This window comes from Artemia franciscana, chromosome 1 (assembly GCF_032884065.1).
Source record: "Artemia franciscana chromosome 1, ASM3288406v1, whole genome shotgun sequence".
NCBI classification, from domain to species: Eukaryota; Metazoa; Arthropoda; class Branchiopoda; order Anostraca; family Artemiidae; genus Artemia; species Artemia franciscana.
The window spans coordinates 58,793,170-58,812,901 of record NC_088863.1 but is presented as its reverse complement, the minus strand read 5'-3'; the positions used below and the strand labels follow the sequence as shown (position 1 = coordinate 58,812,901).

Here is a 19,732-nt window from a genome sequence, read left to right as displayed (position 1 = left end):
CCTTGGAGTATAAAATGTTCGTATTGAAAGTATTGTCGTAGAAACTTTAACATGGCTCATTCGTTTGGAAGTTAAGAGGACTAGGGCCCTTTTTATTAGTCGAAAATGATTGGAGGGCAGATGCCCCCCCCACGCCCATCATGTCCGCAAAGACTTCCAATCAAAATTTTGAGATACCAACTTTGATCAACGTAGTAGAAAGATCCGGAAATTATGTCTTTGAGGATGACAAATCCCATCCAGCCCTCTGGGCAAGGGTTGTACTTATGCCCCGGGGGCATAAAAAGCTTTTTATAGAAAGCGTGGTCATATAAACTTTGGAGAGGGCTCATTGGATTGGTAATCAGAAGCTCTATTGCCCTTTTTAAGATTCAAAGTGACTGGAGGCCAACTACCCCCCTCCACACACACACGTCGTATTGTCCCGAAATGTATCTAATAGAAATTTTTATGTAGCCTTTTTATTCAAAATGGTCTAAATATCTTATAATAATGCTTTTGGGGTTGAAACAAACCCCCCGATCCTGGGGGCAAGGGTTTTAACTTATGTCCTGGGGACATTAGTCCCCCAGGTTTTTAGGGAAGGGATGGTTGTACAAACTTTAGAGGAGGCTTAATTGGTTAAAAATTGGAAGTTCTAGTTCCTTTTTAAGAGTCAAAAATGATTAGGGGCAGATAGTCCTCAATCCCCATCTGACTACTCTTCTTCACAAAACGAATCTGATTAAAATTTTGAGGTTGGGATTTTGCTCAAAATAGTCCAAAGAACATATAACGATGCCTCTAGGGTTGACATACACTCCCTAGTGCCCTGGGGATAGGGTTTTAACCCCCCCTCCACGCTCATCGTTTCCCCAAATACATCCAGTCCAAATTTGGAGATAGGAATTTTGTTCATGGTAGTTGAAGGTTCCGAAAATTATGTCTTTGAGGAAGACACTCTGCCCCCTCAGCCCCCCTCCAACATATCGTGTTTTCCCGGAATACATCGAATAAAAAATATTGATACAGTTTCTATTCAAAATAGTCCAAAGGTTTTTAGCATTGATACAAACCATCAGAGCCTGGAGACAAGGGTTGTAAGTTTTGCCCTAGGGTATTTAAGTTTTTTTTTATAGAAGGGTTTGATGAGGGTTGACACAGCTCCTCAGCGCATTGTGGATAGGGTTGTAAGTTATGCCATAAGGACGTATATGGTTTTTATGGAATGGGTATTTGTATAAATTTCAGGTAGGGCTAATTTGATTTGAAATTGAACGTTATAGTGTCCCTTTTAAGAGTCAAAGTGATTTGAGAACAATCAACCCTCCCCCTCCACGCCCATCATTTCCCTTAACACCTCTAATCAACATTTGGAGATAAAAGTTTTTTTCATCGTACTTGAAGGGTCCGGAAACCATGTCTGTGAGGAAGACAACACCCCCCCCCCTACAGCTCTCAAGACAGGGATTGTAAGTTATAACCTGGGGATATATAAGGTTTTTACAGAAAGGGTGGTCATGTATGCTTTGAGGTGACTCATTGGATTGTTAATCAGAAGTTCTAGTGCCCTTTTAAGGGTCAAAGTGATCAAAGCGCAGCTACCTCCCCCCCCCCAACACACACACGCACACACACAAACACGTCGCGTTTTCCCAAGATGCATTCAATAGATATTTTTAGACAATTCTTTTATTCAAAATAGTCCAAAGACGATATAACCATGCTTTTGAGGTCGATACGAACCACCAGAGCCTGTGGGCGAGGTTTGTTGTCATTTATATTCCCTCTGTCCCGGTCGTCATTTGTGTCCCGGTGTCACAGTCTGTAATTTGTCTTTGAGTGTCCCGGTGTCCCGGTCGTCATTTTTGTCCCGGTGTCCCGGTCTGTATATACATTCGTTTTTGAACTTATTTTTATATATATAGATCTCACAACGATCCAATTTTAGTCGCATCTGGTTAAACCCGTGTCCGGTGTCCCGGTCGGTATATACATTCGTTTTTGAATTGGTCTTTTTTTTAGTTTTTAGTTTTTTACCTTTTTTCTAGTTTTTTTAGTTATACCTCATGATTCTAATGATTGCCCTTGAGCTTTGTTGATGGTGATTGCTAATCGAACATTCCCTGTGTCCCCGTCGTCATTTATAATCCCCCTCTTTATTTTTCAGTTTTTTCCTTTTTTATTTTTTTTCTTTTTTAGTTTTTTTTTTAGTTTTTTTATTAGTTTTTAGTTTTTTCTTTTTAGTTTTTTAGTTGGTGGGGGCGCTTCCCGCCCCCCCAAGCCCCCCCCCGCGCGCGTAAGTCGTTACGTGCCATATTAGTTACGCGCCATTGTAGTTGTGTCCCTGTGTCCCACCTGTGAATATAGATACATATATATATATATATATATATATATATATATATATATATATATATATATATATATATATATGTTTTGAACTACGAAAATTTGCCAATATACAACATTCTTTGCTGTCCCATTGTCTGTGCATATAAATAGATTGGTTTACCGACTCTTGAACATGCAACATATAATTGTCCATGGGAAAAACAATCCGTATTCAGATCTATACCTCATGATTCTAATGATTGCCCTTGAGCTTTGTTGATGGTGATTGCTAATCGAATATTCCCTGTGTCGCCGTCGTCATTTATATATCCCCCTGTGCCCCCCGTCGTCCCCGTTGTAGTTGTGTCCCTGTGTCCCGGGTGTCATTTATACTCCCTGTGTCCCGGTGTCCCAGTCTGTAATTTATATATCTATATATAAAAATAAAGAAAAAAACTAAAAAAGGGTAAAAACTACAAAAAAAACTAAAAAGAAAAAAAAACTAATAAAAAACTAAAAAACTAAAAACTGAAAAAGAAAAAAAAAACTAAAAAAAGGAAAAAACTGAAAAATAAAGGAGAAAAAGAAAACTAAAAAAAAACTAAAAAAAAACTAAAAAAGGTAAAAACTACAAAAAAACTGAAAAAGAAAAAAAACTAAAAAAGGTAAAAACCCAAAAAAAAACTAAAAAGAAAAAAAGGAAAAAACAAAAAATTTATTTCATCATATACCAATTCAAAAACGAATGTATATACAGACCGGGACACAGGGAATATAAATGACGACCGGGACACTCAAAGAGAAATTACAGACTGGGACACCGGGACACAAATGACAAGTGGGACGTGTGTCGACTGAAGTCATGTTTGTGTGTCGACTGACGTCATTATAAGGATTGAGCTGTATGTTGTCATGAAGTTGTTTGTCGACTGACGAAATTACAGACTGGGACACAAATGACGACCGGGACACAGGGAATATAAATGACGACCGGGACACTCAAAGAGATATTACAGACTGGGACACAAATAACGACCGAGACACAGGGAATATAAATGACGACTGGGACACAGGGACAGAACTACAACGGGGACGCCGGGGGGCACAGGGGGGATATATAAATGACGATGGGGACACAGGGAATATTTGATTAGCAATCACCATCAACAAGGCTGAAGGGCAATCATTAGAATAATGAGGTATAGATCTAAATACTGATTGTTTTTCCCATTTACAAATATATGTTGCATGTTCAAGAGTCGGTAAACCTGACAATCTATTTATATGTACAGACAATGGGACAGCGAAGAATGTTGTATATTCGCAAGTTTTACGTAGTTACGTGTGTCGACTGACGTCATGTTTATCGGTAGGACACAGGGACACAACTACAATGGCGCGTAACGACTTACGAGCGCGGGGGGGGCTTGGGGGGCGAAGCTCCCCCAATAACTAGGTGTCGGGTTGGCGCGAAGCGCCACCCCAACAGCTAGGAAAAAAAACTTCTAATCGTTAACAACCTCCCAAAAGGTAACGTTTCAACCTACTATTGAAGTGGCTAACATTATCTGCCACCTTTACACCTTAATGAAGTGAATTACACTGCTTCGGTCCTGCAAAACGCAGAAATAAATATGCGTGTTGTGTACTCCAAGCCTCAGACACTATTCCTTAAAAATGCTTAGTTTCATAACAATGGTAAAACGAGTTAGACTTAAAAATGTCCCAAAATACCTCTAGTGAGTAAAGATTCAAATATTTTTAAACAAAATAGCAATTTGATAATCTCTTAACTTATAAACATTTAGAATTTTCATTTTAGTGAAGCAACTTAAAGTACTATTTTCAAGTCTCACATAATCTCCTAAGACACGAACAATTTTATTTTGCAAAACTTGAACTTTTTTTGAACGTGACACAAAAGAACTAGTCCACAGCAAACAAACATAAGTTATACTTATCTTGTGACAACCATATAAAACAACCATAAGATAACAATATAACTTTAATAAATCAAATATAATTAACATTTTAAGGAATAAGTATCAAAATTTGTGTATTAAACTGAAAATGCACATTCATTGTGTTTTTTTTATAGGTTAAGCTTAAGGCAGGATAATATTATCGTTAGGGTTACTCATGCATGCAGGAATTAGTTTAGGTTTTCTCGTTTTACTGGGCGCTCAAAATTATCCAAAAAACAAAGATAGATTAATCATAAAAGTAACCAGCAGCTGAAGCTGTTGGTTGACAGGCATAGGAAATAAAACAAAATGTACCTATACTCTTTCGTTGGGACTGGAAACAAAATATTTTGCTCCTCAACATAAAATTTGAAGTCCCTCAGCCCTGGCACTCTAAAAAATCCTGAAAGTTTTAACTCGATCTACTATCAATGAGACAAAGAGGTCATAAAAACTAGTAAATATAGTAAAATAGTGGGACTATATTAATTGGATCTACTGAGTGTATGTATAATGAGGAACACTAGTTTGGCTTCGAGTACCTGTTGTATAAAATAGTACGGGTGTTTTCAGAGGTGGAAATTATTGGTTCGGCAGCAGTTATTGACAACGGTCACCTGTGTAGGTAGACTGCACGGAATTTATTTTGTCATCATTAATAATGGTCTATTAATGTTAATGCAAATTCCATAATGCATCACTGCTTATTGCTTACTTAAGTATAGACAGTTGAAATAATGTAACAAACTGATACAACAACAAATTAACTAAAAAACTATAGGACGAGGAAACAAAAAGCGAAAGTGTATGCAAGTATTAGAACATCGTGCTTTACGGCAAACAGAATTTTGTAAGACACTTTGTTGACAATTGAATAATTCAAGATATGCTGATTCATCTATTGCTATGATGCTGTTTAACTACTCTATAAGTATGTGAACATCAGCCAATTGAAAGCTATTAGCCTGATTCACGGATTCTAAGCAAATCTTGAAAATGATTCGATGAAACCAAGGACCCTGTTATATATCTGGTGATCCTTCATTTTTGATTGCTTGCTTTCATGTATTTAGATGTGCAAAATTAGAAGCCAGGACTTTGAAGTGCACTAAGTAATTACCGATTAAATTTTTCATTAATTCAAGGTTGCAGCCTTTTAGTATCGCAGTTTTTTTCTGAAATTGATATTAAACATCTCTTTTATGTTAGATTCAATAAAAATCTTGTTTGTGTGATGATTTTCTCAAATAAAAACGGCTTCATTTATTAAGTTCGGTATCGACAAGAAGTTGATGCTTATGCCTTTTCACCTATTATACAGCATGTCGTCATTGAAATTCATTTGTAGCTTTTTGAAATAGTTGTGTATTAGCTCTGATAGTGTCTAACTTTTCTGGTAAAATACCAAATTACCTCATTTAAGCTCAAGTTCCCGGGCAAGACTGTCCAAAAGGCTCAAAACTTATAAAAAATAGAAAATAGCCAACTACAAAAAGCCCAATGAGGCACAAACTGAGACGATTTAATTTGTACCTATGAGGACTTAGGTGGATGCAAAAAAATTTAATGTATAGGTTTCTTGGGGAGCCAAAAATGAACTGTTATAATTGATTTTTTTTTCCGAACAAGTAACAACCTTACTTATTAGTAGGAAAAACAGAGTTATTCATTTTGTGGATTTCCTTGCTTTATCTTTTTAGTTCCGTCTGTCGGAGCCGTTCGCGAAAGTCCCTATCGATCAGTGTGTAATTTTGTGGCTAGTTGTGCTCCTTTGGACATGAAACCAGCAGAGATTCTTGGAAGTTTAACAACTATGGTGGAAACGGAATATGATGAATGTGCTGCCATTTACAATAGCTTTTTGCTTCTTAGATACTCAACTTCATTTGCAAGCAACAAGTTTAGTAGGAAGGACTTTGACAAAGCTTCAAACTATCCGTACGTTTTTCTTTTGTCATAATTTTTTCCTGATTATTGGCTGGAAAAATTTGAGTTGAAACTAGTTTAGAATCATATCTAGCCGTTAATGACCAAACACCGTATTGGTTATAACTAGATTGTTATACCTACAAAATTGTAGAAGTCTGTAGCCATTGCTATTTTATTTTCCTACACCAAATTTACCTAGGCTAGGATGCCATCTATCCCTGTCTCTACCGACTAGAGCATTATAACCTAGTAAAAATACCATATTTCTACGTGGGACCCTGTATATTTGTTCCTGTAACTCTAAGTAAGATTCATCTGACTCATTAGTATCTCTGTCAGTCGGTTCAACAGGGGCATGTACTACTATAACTGATACTCTGAACTTTTTAGTCACAAAATGAGCAATTAGTATTCTATAGTTAATACCTTCCCATTCTGAACAAGACAGCAGCTTCCCTATTCATCATGAGCCTTACTCCCTGTCTGTGCACCCCATCCTTCCTGCCTGAGTAAACAAATTCTATATCACCTAATTTCATGCTTCCTATCCCTGGGATACGAGTTCCTGAAATTCCTGATGAGTCCAGTCCGAATCATCTCAATTCGTCAGTCAACATGCCGATATGATAGTCATTTTTTAACGTCGTAACATTCCAAGTTCCAATTTTCATTTTTTTTAAATCATGAAATTATTTTGGCCCCAGGAAAAGTAATGATCCCGGATACCAGTGCAGGACGGGAGGTCATCATATCTTCTCAGTCTACACCGAAGCGATTGAGCCGGCATAGAACCAAACATCAAGAAGTCCCTGGAACCTCCCGTGCAAATGGGGACTTAGTGCAATTCTGGGCCCATCTTGGTCAAAACATGGTTTTCAGAACCTGACGGTGCTCTTATCAACAAGAGTCAAAATCCTGTACAGACAGCCTATCTCTGACTCATTATATATATATATATATATATATATATATATATATATATATATATATATATATATATATATATATATATATCGGAAATATATATTCTATATATATATATTTAGGAAAACAGTCTTCCTTTTCTCCTTCTGTCTCTTTTTTTTTTTTTTTTTTTTTTTTTTTTTGTGTGTGTGTGTGTTTGTGCTGTTGCATTGGTGATTTCTCTTTTCATGATATATATATATATATATATATATATATATATATATATATATATATATATATATATATATATATATATATATATATATATATATATATATATATATGCCTATAAATGTTATGCTACTACGGTGAGCCAACTCATAGTAGGAAAATTAGCTAGGAAGAGGTTTTTCAGCCTGAAAACAACGTCAAAAGATACCAAGCCCAGAAGAATTATCCATTAATCAGAATCCCTTGCGAATGCTGTGTCGTTTGCTAGGCTATAATTTCCTTGTGGCGTGCCACTCGTCAAGTGGGAATTGAGTTGACTGCAAGGTCACCAGTCCTACAGATACCCCGAAAGGGTCGAGGTAGCCCTTTGCAGAGGCCATTGTCCATAGATCTGGATCTTACGCCCTGCTGCAGTTGGCCTCCTATAGAGGATCCTCCCACGATGGTGTTCTGCATCACCATGCAATTTAACCCATTACTGGGAGAAGGTTTGTAACTCATGGAACGTGTGGACACGCCGGTGGGCCCTGTTGGGTGTACATATGAGAGGTTTTCTTCCTCCTCCACCTGTATATATGGCCCTGGGCGAGGGTGCCCCAGTTTCTATTATGGACCCCCAGGAACAAGGTCCCCTCTTGGTCCGTGCCTCCTCTGGAGGTACCCTGCATATCTGTAAGGCGTTCACCTGTCGCCCCCTGGGGACTAGCAGAGCGGCCTGGAGAGGCCCCTTAGAGCTCATATATATATATATATATATATATATATATATATATATATATATATATATATATATATATACTAGCTGTTGGGGTGGCGCTTCGCGCCACCCCAACACCTAGTTGGTGGTGCGCTTCGCGCCCCCCAAGCCCCCCGCGCGCGTAAGTCGTTACGTGCCATTGTAGTTGTGTCCCTGTGTCCCACCTGTGAATAGAGATAAATATAAATATATGTTTTTAACTACGTAAAACATGCGAATATACAACATTCTTCGCTGTCCCATTGTCTGTGCATATAAATAGATTGTCAGGTTTACTGACTCTTGAACATGCAACATATAATTGTCCATGGGAAAAACAATCCGTATTCAGATCTATACCTCATTATTCTAATGATGTGTCCCTGTGTCCCGGTCGTAATTTATATTCCCTGTGTCCCGGTCGTCATTTGTGTCCCGGTGTCCCAGTTCGTAATTTCTCTTTGAGTGTCCCGGTCGTCATTTATATTCCCTGTGTCCCGGTGTCCCGGTCTGTAATTTCTATTCGAACAATCCCTGTGTCCCGGTCGTCATTTATATATCCCGCCTGTGCCCCCGGTGTCCCCGTTGTAGTTGTGTCCCTGTGTCCCGGTCGTCATTTATATTCCCTGTGTCCCGGTCGTGATTTGTGTCCGGGTGTCCCAGTCTGTAATTTCTCTTTGAGGTTCCCGGTCGTCACTTATATTCCCTCTGTCTCGGTCGTCATTTGTGTCCCGGTCTGTAATTCCTCTTTGAGTGTTTTTTCTTTTTAGTTTTTTTTTAGTTTTTTACCTTTTTTCTTTTTTCAGTTTTCTTTTTCTTCTTTATTTTTCAGCGTCACTATGAAGTACATATCGACGAACTTTTGTTTTTTTATCTTAAATCTGGTAGGCATTGATGACCTTATCCAAGTCAAAATCCCATACCCAATCATCATCGCTATCATTTTCAGTTTTGATATGTTTTGACTCTCGCTGTCCAGGTGGATTTTTATCTAACTGCGCGGTTTTGCGTTCTTTAGCCGCAAGCCTGTTTTCTTGCTGTTCTTGTGATTCCTTGGAACGCTTTCTATTCTTACTTTCTCTATCAGCAGCAAGTTTTTTGGCATAAACTCTTTAGCAGCTTCCTCGGCTGTTGCCATTGTAGGTTCTTCAGTCATTTTACAATTAAACATTTTTCCGTGAACAAATGTCTTAAATACCGTCAATGACGTCACCGTCATAGCAAAAATGACGACAACTAACTTCATGACGTCAGTCGACACAGAAACATGACGTCACCTGACAGACAGATAGACACACAGACAGACAACTTATTTTTATATATATATATATATATATATATATATATATATATATATATATATATATATACACATATATATATATATATATATATATATATATATATATATATATATATATATATGTATATATATATATATATATATGTATATATATATATATATATATACATATATATATATATATATATATACATATATATATATATATATATATATATATATATATATATATATATATATATATATATATATATATATATATATATATATATATATATGTATTTTAATATGCTATATTGGGGTTATATTAACTCATATTTGGGGATTGCTCAGGACTTGAAGAGTACCTAAGAAGAAGACCCTGAAATGAATACTGACTTAGCCTATCTTCGCCAGACTTAATCTAAGTCGAACTTCGAAGCATAATTTTGGATACTGTAACATTATATGGTAACAAAATAGTCATATTTTTGGATATGATTGTTATTAGTGGTAAATATGTTAAAAGAAAAACATAAGATGTTTTAGACGGAATTATATTATTCTTAATTAAAAAACCTTAATATAAAAGCTGAGACCAACAGTAGACGTTGTGGACATATTGGGAGTAAATTTGGTAATCAATAACTCAATCCAACTCTTCAATTCCAAAGCTGGGTTTTACTAGAAAATTATGTGATTTCTTTTTAGATTGAACGAAAGTTGGTTTCTCAAATTCCGATTTTTCGCTAAAATTAGCATGTAGTATTTAAATTTTTCGGAATTTAACTGATATGTCGCATTATTATATTGTATATTTCTATTCGTGGTTAATTATATATTTATTATTTGATTCCAGTTTGCATAGCTTCAAGATCTACTGACTCCTAAGACTTGTCAAATTTGATCCACATTGCCAGATATAGAAAAACGTAGTGCTGTAATTGCATTATCTTCACGAAAAAAGTCAGGTGTTTTCTGAAAAAAACGCATTTTAAAATATGTAAAAATTGCAAGCAAAGGAAAAGCAAAGCAAGGCTTACTAAAAAAATATTTGGAAAAAGGTCTTGTTGCAGCAGAAATTACACCGTTCCTTACTCACCAAACGATTTTTTACCTCAAAGTTAAAACTTTTTCTAAATATCGTTTCAAAAAAAATTAAGCTTCAATTTTCCTATAGTGTTTCTGACATTTGTTGAAATATTTCAACATTTTTAACGTTTATTTTTTTAAACTGCCGGCCAATTGGACGTGTTCCGAAAAATCGCACAAAATCTTTTCAAAAAAATATTGTATGTTCATTGCTTCTTATTTAACATTTTTCCTCAGGCAAATTGACGAAAAAGCTATGCGATATTTTGATTTGTGGAAAACGGATAGCTTCACCGATGTCGAATTGATATGCAAAGATGGACGCAAAGTCAAGTCACACAAAGTATATTTGTCCGCAGTCAGCGTTTTTCTGCGATCACTTTTGCTTGAACACGAGGATGAAGAATTGAGCCAAATTCACTTACCTGACTATGAGTAAGTCCTTTTTTTCCTTTTTTTTTTTACAAATTTAATTTGTGCATATATTCTATACTTATAATGCTCATTATTTTAACATATGTATCATTTGGGGTTCATATTATACTGTGTGAATTTTAAATTTTTCTGACAGACTGATTGACTGAAAAAGCTCTTGTGCTGATAGCATAAATTAGTTAGAAATCAAGATACTGTGGTCTCTGTCTTTCTATAAGAAGTATCGGATTAACTATACTTTTTATTGGCTAAAAGGTTGTTACCGCATTTGAGGTCAGGTGATTTGCAAGTGTTTTTGCCGCCAGACCAAAATATGTGCTGGTATATTTATGCTGATGAGGGAACATGCATAGTGTGTTCGTGCTGGATGTGTAATTTGGTTTTGTGCCACATTTCTCTTACGCTACTAGGAAAATATTTCCAAGGTTTCCTTAGTTTTATAGTTAATAAAACAACACTCAATGGTAAAAATGCAAAAGAATTAGAGTCAGTTTGGCGGGAAGAAAAATTTTACTACTATGATCTGATTATCAAGGGTTTATTGAAGACGGGGTAAACAGGAAAAACGTTGACACAAAACAGCCAGGAAAAAAAGACAAAAAGCAAATCAATTTGAATTAAGGATTAAATGTACACTTAAAGCAAAATATAGTACTTGGCAATATTTGTAATGTATCTTAGTAGTTACCGAATTTTGGAATACATGCGCTGTGTTTTATTATAAAACACAAATATAGAGCTTATTTATATAAGGTCTACAAAAAAAACTTCGAGATAGAGGCTCCCACGACTATCGAATCTCTTACTTTCGATTATAATTGTAAAGCTAGAAAATGGCTGTAAGATGAATTTCCTATCATCTGTAGGACAGTTTCCCGGTAAAGGCTGAGAGTAAGAAATAAAAACAAAGCCAGATGGACATGGATCCTAGTTGTAATGAAACAAATTCATAAATTTTAGAACCCTTTACCACCTTCTGAAATATATCGACTGATAGAAGACTGAAGTTCTAGTTCATACATACACCAAAAAAAGGTAAAATACAAAGGCATCTCACTTTAAAAATGCTAATATTGAACTCTCATTGCTGAAAGATACAGCTTTACAAAAAAGGCCAATTTTTGCTGTATCTGAACAATCTAGTTTATTTGTTATGCTAGATCTAAAGACTTGTACTACTGGATCCGAATGACAGTAACACCATCATTGAAATAGTTTCGATATCCGGCTTCAGCAAATGCATGATCGGCTATTTGGGGCTTCTGTCACGTGTGAGGTCCTCCGATCTCCTTGCTTGTATGCATCATTTTACCGACCAAGAAGAGACGCCTCGAGATTGTTTGAGTAAGGATTACCGCCTACCAACCTTATCTTATTTTTTCTTCAGACAGTGTATAAAACTCCTTTAATGGAGTTTGTAAATTTGTTTAAAATCTCTGAAAAACTTACTTGGAAGAAGGAGAGACAATAATTTGATAAAATTATATAATAATTTATATGACTGGTAACTGTCCGTAACACCCAGCCAATCATTAATCTGGAAGTAATCAGAGTTTTATTGTTCATGGGCAACCGCGATATTAATACTGATAGATTCAGTAATGTTTTAGATGTTCATAAGAGAGTTAGTGTTCTTCTTCCTATTTTTTGTGCTTGAAGCCTCTAGACCGGCCAACATTTTTCACTGTAGAAACTCTTGCCAGTCAATGGGTTTCATTAAAGGTTACGGATTTTATGCATAGTTTGACAAAGACATCGAGTTAAACCTTTCAGGAATATTTTTTTGTGGGTGGGTAAGGGGAATCAGAATTTACGTTTGATTGAAAAGAGGATACTTTTTTCGCCCGCCCTCCTCGAAGAAAGTACGTTGTATATTTTTATCCTTCTAACCCCCTCGTCTTGCCTTTTCTTTAGCTACTTGTCTAGGCAATAAACATTTCAGAAGATAATGCAGGATACTAGTAAACAAATCTTGTACGAAAAAAAATGAATCGTGAATGAAATGAAAGTGAGTTGTGGTGAAATAAAAGTGAGTTGGATCCATTGAATTGGTGTAAAGGTCAATTTGATATGTCTAAAAGAAATTCAGAGCGAATTTTGTAACCCACGCAAAGGCACCTCGGCCACACAGGAAGGAGAAGACACTCTAGTCATTTTAACACGTGCTCCTATGATTTTTAAAGGAGAATCATTTTCAAAATTGAAATATATCGTATAAACGTGGTCTTATTTCTGAGTACCAGTTTCTTGGCTGTTCAGGAACTAGACGGGATAATTATGTCAAGTAGTCTTTATTGGTTATATTTAGAGATTAGAAATAATACCTAATTATTTAAATAGTATTGGAACAATGTCATTTTTTTTTATTCGCGTTACTGATTCTGAATCCACACTATAGTGCTGAATCTGATAGGGCATGGTTACAATTTTTGGCCAAATTTAGTGTGTTCGTATATTTTGTCTACACTTTTTAGAGGATTGAAGGATGTAATGCCCTTTTAATATAGTTTGTCGACGCCTTTAAATTTAATAACTCTGCTTTAATTGTTAAATTCGAGCTTGTTTTTATATTTGATATAGGTGTTTTTCTTGTTTTTGCATTCTGAAACAAAATCTCATTTTCATCATATATGTATGCATGTGTTAAGCGGCTCTTTCGAGCTCGACATTTCATGAAATGTCCAGGTTGCTCTGATTTTTCCATTCTTTCCCCAAAACGAACTACAGTGTCTAACTTAGAGCCTAAGCAGAAAAAGTTCAGTATTATTTTACTTCTTACTACTAGCTAAAAAATTTGAATGCCCCAAATTATTGATAATTACCATATAATATGAAAAAAAAAACTGCATAAGCTAAAATGATGAATTATTCTTAAATCATTAGAGAAAGATGTTCAGTTTGGCCAAAATGTACTTCAGATTAGACACCACCAACTTTTGTTTCATATAGCGGAAGTTCAATATGGAATAGAAAATGAGATTTGTATTGTGGCTTTCTCTAAACATTGACAAATTGGAAGGACACTGGGATCTATGTTAAATAATTGAGAGTTTCTATGTCACCTCTCAATATTTCAAAATTGTCTTTTTTTTTAAACATTCTCTCCTACCATATTGGCTACCTTTGTGCTCTTGATGTACAGTGGATATGTAATGTAATTTTGTTTAACCTATATACTTCTTTCTACTGATCTTTTCTTTCTTTCTTGTGAATCTTTTGTAATTAACGAAATCAGTTAATTATCTTTGTAAATAACTTGATTTGAAGTTAACTTTCTTGTAATTAACTTAATTTTATAGGAGCTTGCATTGCTACCTCGATATTGACTCGAGTTAAGCCAGTATTCACTTTAGCCCATGTAAGATTGTGCAAGAAAAATGTAAGTAATTCAAAGAACTACCAGTTATTTTCACTTAAAACTTTAGTAAATGATATGAACCTTCTTTTTTCTGTCTTTTTTTTTCCGGTTAGGAAAAATCAGGCGATAAATACAGATGACATTCGGGAAACGCATATTTTTTGGAAAATAGTCAAACTGGGAAATGGATGGGAAGTATGTAAGGAGGATTTGACGCCTAGCAATGTTAACAGCGCATCGCGTTGGCGATAAAGCTATATGAAAGAGTGCAAATACACGCTTTGATATTACTCCCAGTGTCTCACCGATGTACAAAAAAAATATATATATAAATATTTTTTTTCTTGTTTTTACAAATCGTGACCCGGGCAAATTATCCGACGACATGGTGCCATCATGACCCACTCTTTGAATCGCTGTTCTAGTCTATTTCCTTTTTTTTTTTTTTGTTTTTTTTTTCAGGTACGAAGATCTTGTAAATATGGTGTTATTTATATATTCTGGAGTTATTTACAATGAAAGAGAATCCATAGAATGTTTACAACGCCTGCTAAATGATCTTGGTATTACTATTGAAACTACTGCTGATGGTGAAGAAGTGTATGTGGTGAAGCCGGCTGGTAATCATGTGCTCGCAAAGCCTGAATCCAAACCCAAAGAACATATAAAATTTAATATCGACCAACCAGTGATGAGCGGTTTGTATTTTTCAGTTTTGCTTAATTCTCTTCTATTTGCTATGTTCCGTTTTGATATATCTATTCATAGGGTGTTATTACAAACTGTCCCCATAAGTAGTTTTTGAGACAGAAGTATCCAAATTTAAATAGCCTCAATGAAATGTGTCTTTCACCTATATTTTAAGCATCCCTTTACGTAATTAGGCAGTGGTTTGGTTTTTATGCATAGGAGGGAAGGGTGCTATATGCCTGGGGAACCCCATAATCCTATTTTTTCCCCATCCAAATTTTACCACGAACGTCGAAATTTTGTTCCTCTGATAAAGTCGCTCGCTCCCTCCACCGAGTATATTCCTGCCGACGTGTATCTCAGGGGTCATACGTATAAAGAAAATGCAAAATAAGCTCCTGTACCTCCGATGTACCTCCAAAAATAGATTTTTTTTTTACCTTAGAAAAATAATTATCAAGTTTTTAGCCTTTCTTTTTGTCAATACACCAACACTTCTCCGTAAAAATGGACACAATCTAAGCTGTTATTCTTCTTTCATGTAAAAAAAATTGTTAAAAACAGCAAATTACTTAAAACTGCATGAAATATTAAAGCTAAATTGACAGAATGAATAACCGTCATTTTATCAAATTCTTCCAAAAAATATATGCAGGTATTTAGGTCATAATGTTACAAAGATTAAAAACAAGTAAATTTGTTAGAATAAAAAAAGAAATAATAAAAGGGTCACTAAATTGTAAAAATGAAGGAAAATGAGCGAACATACAAAGTATATTATCAACGTCTGTACAAGTAATAAAACGCGAGGAACTAATGGGATCTTTTGTGAGTTTTTTTTTCTGTAATGTAGCGTACAAATATGTAGTAGTAAAGAACGATTTTCTTTACGTAGGAACGATTTTCCGTTTGTATTTTATTGTTAGAGGTATACAGCAAATTGTATTTTATTGTTAGAGGTATACAGCAAATTGTATTTTATTGTTAGAGGTATACAGCGAAATTTTTTTTTGTTCCCTGAGAATTATCTGCATGCATATACTAGAGTGTATACGAGGCTGCAGAGTTGTTTGGAAAGCATATCAAAGTATATACATATAAATTATTACAGTGGTGGATTCAGCGGGAGGGGTACGGGGGCACGCCTCCCTTGCCGTAGTGGGGGATTTGTGGTTTGGACCACTTCATCCGGTTTGGGTTATGACGGAAGTTATTTTTTTGTAATTGGTTGTAATAGTTAAGTCTTTAAAATCTGGGGAAGGTAAACAGGAAGGGCGTGCGAAAGCACAGGATGGTTGGCCCCCAACCCCCCATTGCACTTCCTGGCTGAAGGGCCAAGAAATGGAGATCAGCACCGCCGGTAGGGACTGTAAAGTCTAATGCCGTATCTTTTACCTTTACCTTTTTTCATTACTAAGACTGTTTCGTTTTGCAAACAAGGTTTCAGTTACTTTGTGCGGTCTCTGTTAGATTTTACTAAGGACACACAGCGCCAAAAAGTATTTAATTAAATTTAGGCTAATCAATTGAATCTGTCCGTATTACCACAAAAGCCAACTGGGAGGCAAAAATCTTTAGTTTGTAATATCAAAGAGGGGAAATTTAAAATCCTAACTTCTCTAGGCTGTCGAAATGATATTCCAGGATTGTGCTGTGACAACGGGGTTGAAAAACAGAATATTCACTTCCTTCTACTATCATTTTTTTTTTAGTCTTGCTATGGTACTGAGATGAAAAAATTGGTATCATTACTTTTTTTGGTTTTCTGTTTTGGTTTTTTGGGTTTGCTTTTTTTGCAAAGCAGGGTGGTTTTTACAACATTGCTGTTTTTTAAGGGATTTGTATAATAGAAATTAAATGTATGATAAGTGCAAAAATTATTAATTTAAGTTTTGGATTTTGGTGAGCAAGTGGTGGCCACTTTATTGCTTATTTTTATCTAATTAAAGCTCTGTATTATAGGACATATCATCTCCTGTGTTCATCCTAAAACATTAAAATAAAGGTCAAGTTCTTTAGAACTTTAATAAAGGTTCGTATAGGTATAAACTTAAAACTAAGTATATGAGTCGAAACACTCCTTCAAGGGTCGGAGTAATCATTTACGAACAATAAATTTTCGAAAAATTGTTTATAAAAGAAGGTAAATATTTATCGGTTTATTTTTTTTTTATCTAGCTAGTATAGATCGGTCTCTGAATTCTCCGTTTGAATCAGTGGAATGGCATCGATTTTTTTTTTCAAGGATTTACTAATAAAATGTTGATAGAAAGTGGAAATTCACACAACTTGAGTTAACCTCAGAAATGGAATGCAACTACAATATTACTTTAGAATTTCTCATCTTCTCAATACCAACCAGTCGAAAAATATAGTTATATTTTTGTAAAGGGGTTGTATATATTTGTCCATACAATTGTTTAAATTGCTATATAAACCTCTCAGGATTTTTATACTTGTTTTGATATCTGCCATCGAATCATATTTCCGCGATTAGTCAACATTTTTACAGGAGAATCCTCTTACTTAATGCTAAATCTGAGTCAAATTTCAAATTTTTATGTTTTTGCTCAAAAGTCATATCGAGGTTTAAACTTTGAATTGAATATATGAAAATCTCAAGATTGAAAAAGATTAATTATAAATCTACCACAGCTTGAAACCCTGAGAATTCAAATCACTAATCTATTCCTATCAAATACAAAAATAGCTAACACATAATTGTTTGTTTTTTAAGGAGTATTTTGACTCATATACTTAGTTTGAAGGACATACCTACATGTATTTTATTAGATTTAGTATTTTTCTGACGATTTTGATCTTTAATTGAATATTTTTGGATGAATTGAAGAGGAAATACTAGCAAAGAGCTCTAAACTGACAGGACTAGTCATTATGAGCGTTCACCAAAATATTAAGGTAGACATCGACCGTGTAATAAATAGATATGGCGATAGTGGACATACAGACATAGACTCTTCTTATAAAATTGTGAATTATGTAACTTAAGCGAAATATATAGAATTTTAAAAAGTGGAAAGATACGCTACGTTGTTATGACAAGTAAAATTTTGATTAGTAAATTTTTGAGGTTTCGTCAAAATTGACACTGTTTATTAAAACACTAATATAAAAAAGAAACAATGATTAGTAAATGCTTTATTGCTTATGCTTAAAACTCTTGTTTTAAATTTCTTCTATGCATTTCTATCTCTTCGTTCTGTTTTTCTTGTTACACCCCCAGAAAGACCAGTATTTGATGTTTAATATATATTTTATGAATATACAAGCTGTATCTTTATCCTCATATCCTACTCTTCATTGCTACCATAAAGTTAAGCGACATGCTAAATGGTTTGACCTATACAAATTGCCGCGAAGAGTGCATACTAGATTTTAGATTAAATATCAACCATTTCCACTACCTACCTACGACACATAATTGTCAAGGCTCCCTTTAGATTTCAGCTATTTCTTTGTTCGCAAGTTTAGCGAAGTAACTTATTATCCCCCCCTCTAAAAAAATAATGGAATTGCCCCTGAATTATTATCTATAAAGCTATAAATTCGGTATTGATAAATGATGCCCTTTTGTCTATCAATTTAAATACTTTTTGGTTTTATTTTTTTGCATGTCTGATAATAAATGGCATCTGCTGGAGTGTATACGAGACAATAGGGTTGTTGAAATAGCTTATCAAATTACATGTGAATAAGTTGTCTAAAAAGTTGCAGATATGGTGTCGATTTTTAGTGCTCTCTTTGGTCTTTCAAATCATATGCTTTTCGGTTTCCTTTTTTGTGTATGCCTGTCTGCAAATGACCATCATTTGTTAAAAAAAACGATTCAACTAATTATTCCTAAAAATTTAAAGAGCTGTCGAAAATTTTTCTTCTTTCAAAGGCTAGCTTTTCTTGTTTTTCTTAAGAAAAAATTAATGATAAAATGCAAGAATTCTAGTGTATATGGGATCAATATTTCGTAAGTTCTTCTTTTTTTAGCCCTACCTGCGAAAAGAGAATTTACACAAGTTTTGAAGAAAGAGGCGCCGATTTTACCATCCCCTCCAAAACAAAGGAAAGTGGAAGCTCCACCACCAAAGCCAATACTTAAAAAACACAAAGCAGTTCAGTATCTATGTCAAAATTGTCCGTCCGTTTTCTTTTCGGAAGGAGACCTTAATAATCATCTAGCTTCGAGTGGTTGTTATAAAGGAGAGGAAGATGAATTTGCTGTTAAAGTTGAATGCGTTGTTTGTGGTGAAACATTCCCAGATGATAAAATTGGATTTGTGAACGCCCAACGTCATGTTACCCATATGCATCGGGGGGAGAGTTTTGGTGATGCTATCAAATTGGTAAGATTTTTCCCTTATTAATTATTAGTAGTTTGACCTTGCAGCCTGAAGTTTGAGGAATAATATTGCAACGGAATTAATTACTTGATTGTTATTCAATTGGTGAAATAAGTTCAATTTACGTCCAGATTCAAAAATTCTGTTTAATCTACGTTTATGTTTTTAGGTAATTTCTCAGCTAGTAAGAAATTTTGATTTCAAGAAGACAGACTATTTTCTGTCTTCCATATTTATAGAAGTCGATATTTTACTACTCTGCTCTACTTTCCTGTGCCCAAATCCCCAAATTCCTCTTCTCTTTTTTTGTGGGATATTTTTATAGATTTTTCAGCATTTTGAACCTATTTAAGGATAGTGGGCTAAGAATCTGAAAGCAATATCTTTACTATATCTTCACTTATCTTCGCAAAAATCCGCAAAAATAAAAGGACTATGATG

The 19,732-nt window shown here is 34.8% G+C and overlaps 1 protein-coding gene across 2 annotated transcripts in view; it reads left to right on the top strand.

The window, feature by feature from the left end:
* LOC136031948 (uncharacterized) overlaps window positions 1-19,732 on the top strand; it is a 51,216-nt gene that overhangs the window by 19,200 nt on the left and 12,284 nt on the right. For both annotated transcript variants that reach the window (XM_065711965.1, XM_065711957.1), the window contains exons 5-8: window positions 5,978-6,215; window positions 10,691-10,888; window positions 14,709-14,944; window positions 18,939-19,294. In XM_065711965.1, coding sequence (XP_065568037.1) covers window positions 5,978-6,215; window positions 10,691-10,888; window positions 14,709-14,944; window positions 18,939-19,294 — 1,028 coding nt within the window. The remainder of the gene's footprint in view (window positions 1-5,977; window positions 6,216-10,690; window positions 10,889-14,708; window positions 14,945-18,938; window positions 19,295-19,732) is intronic.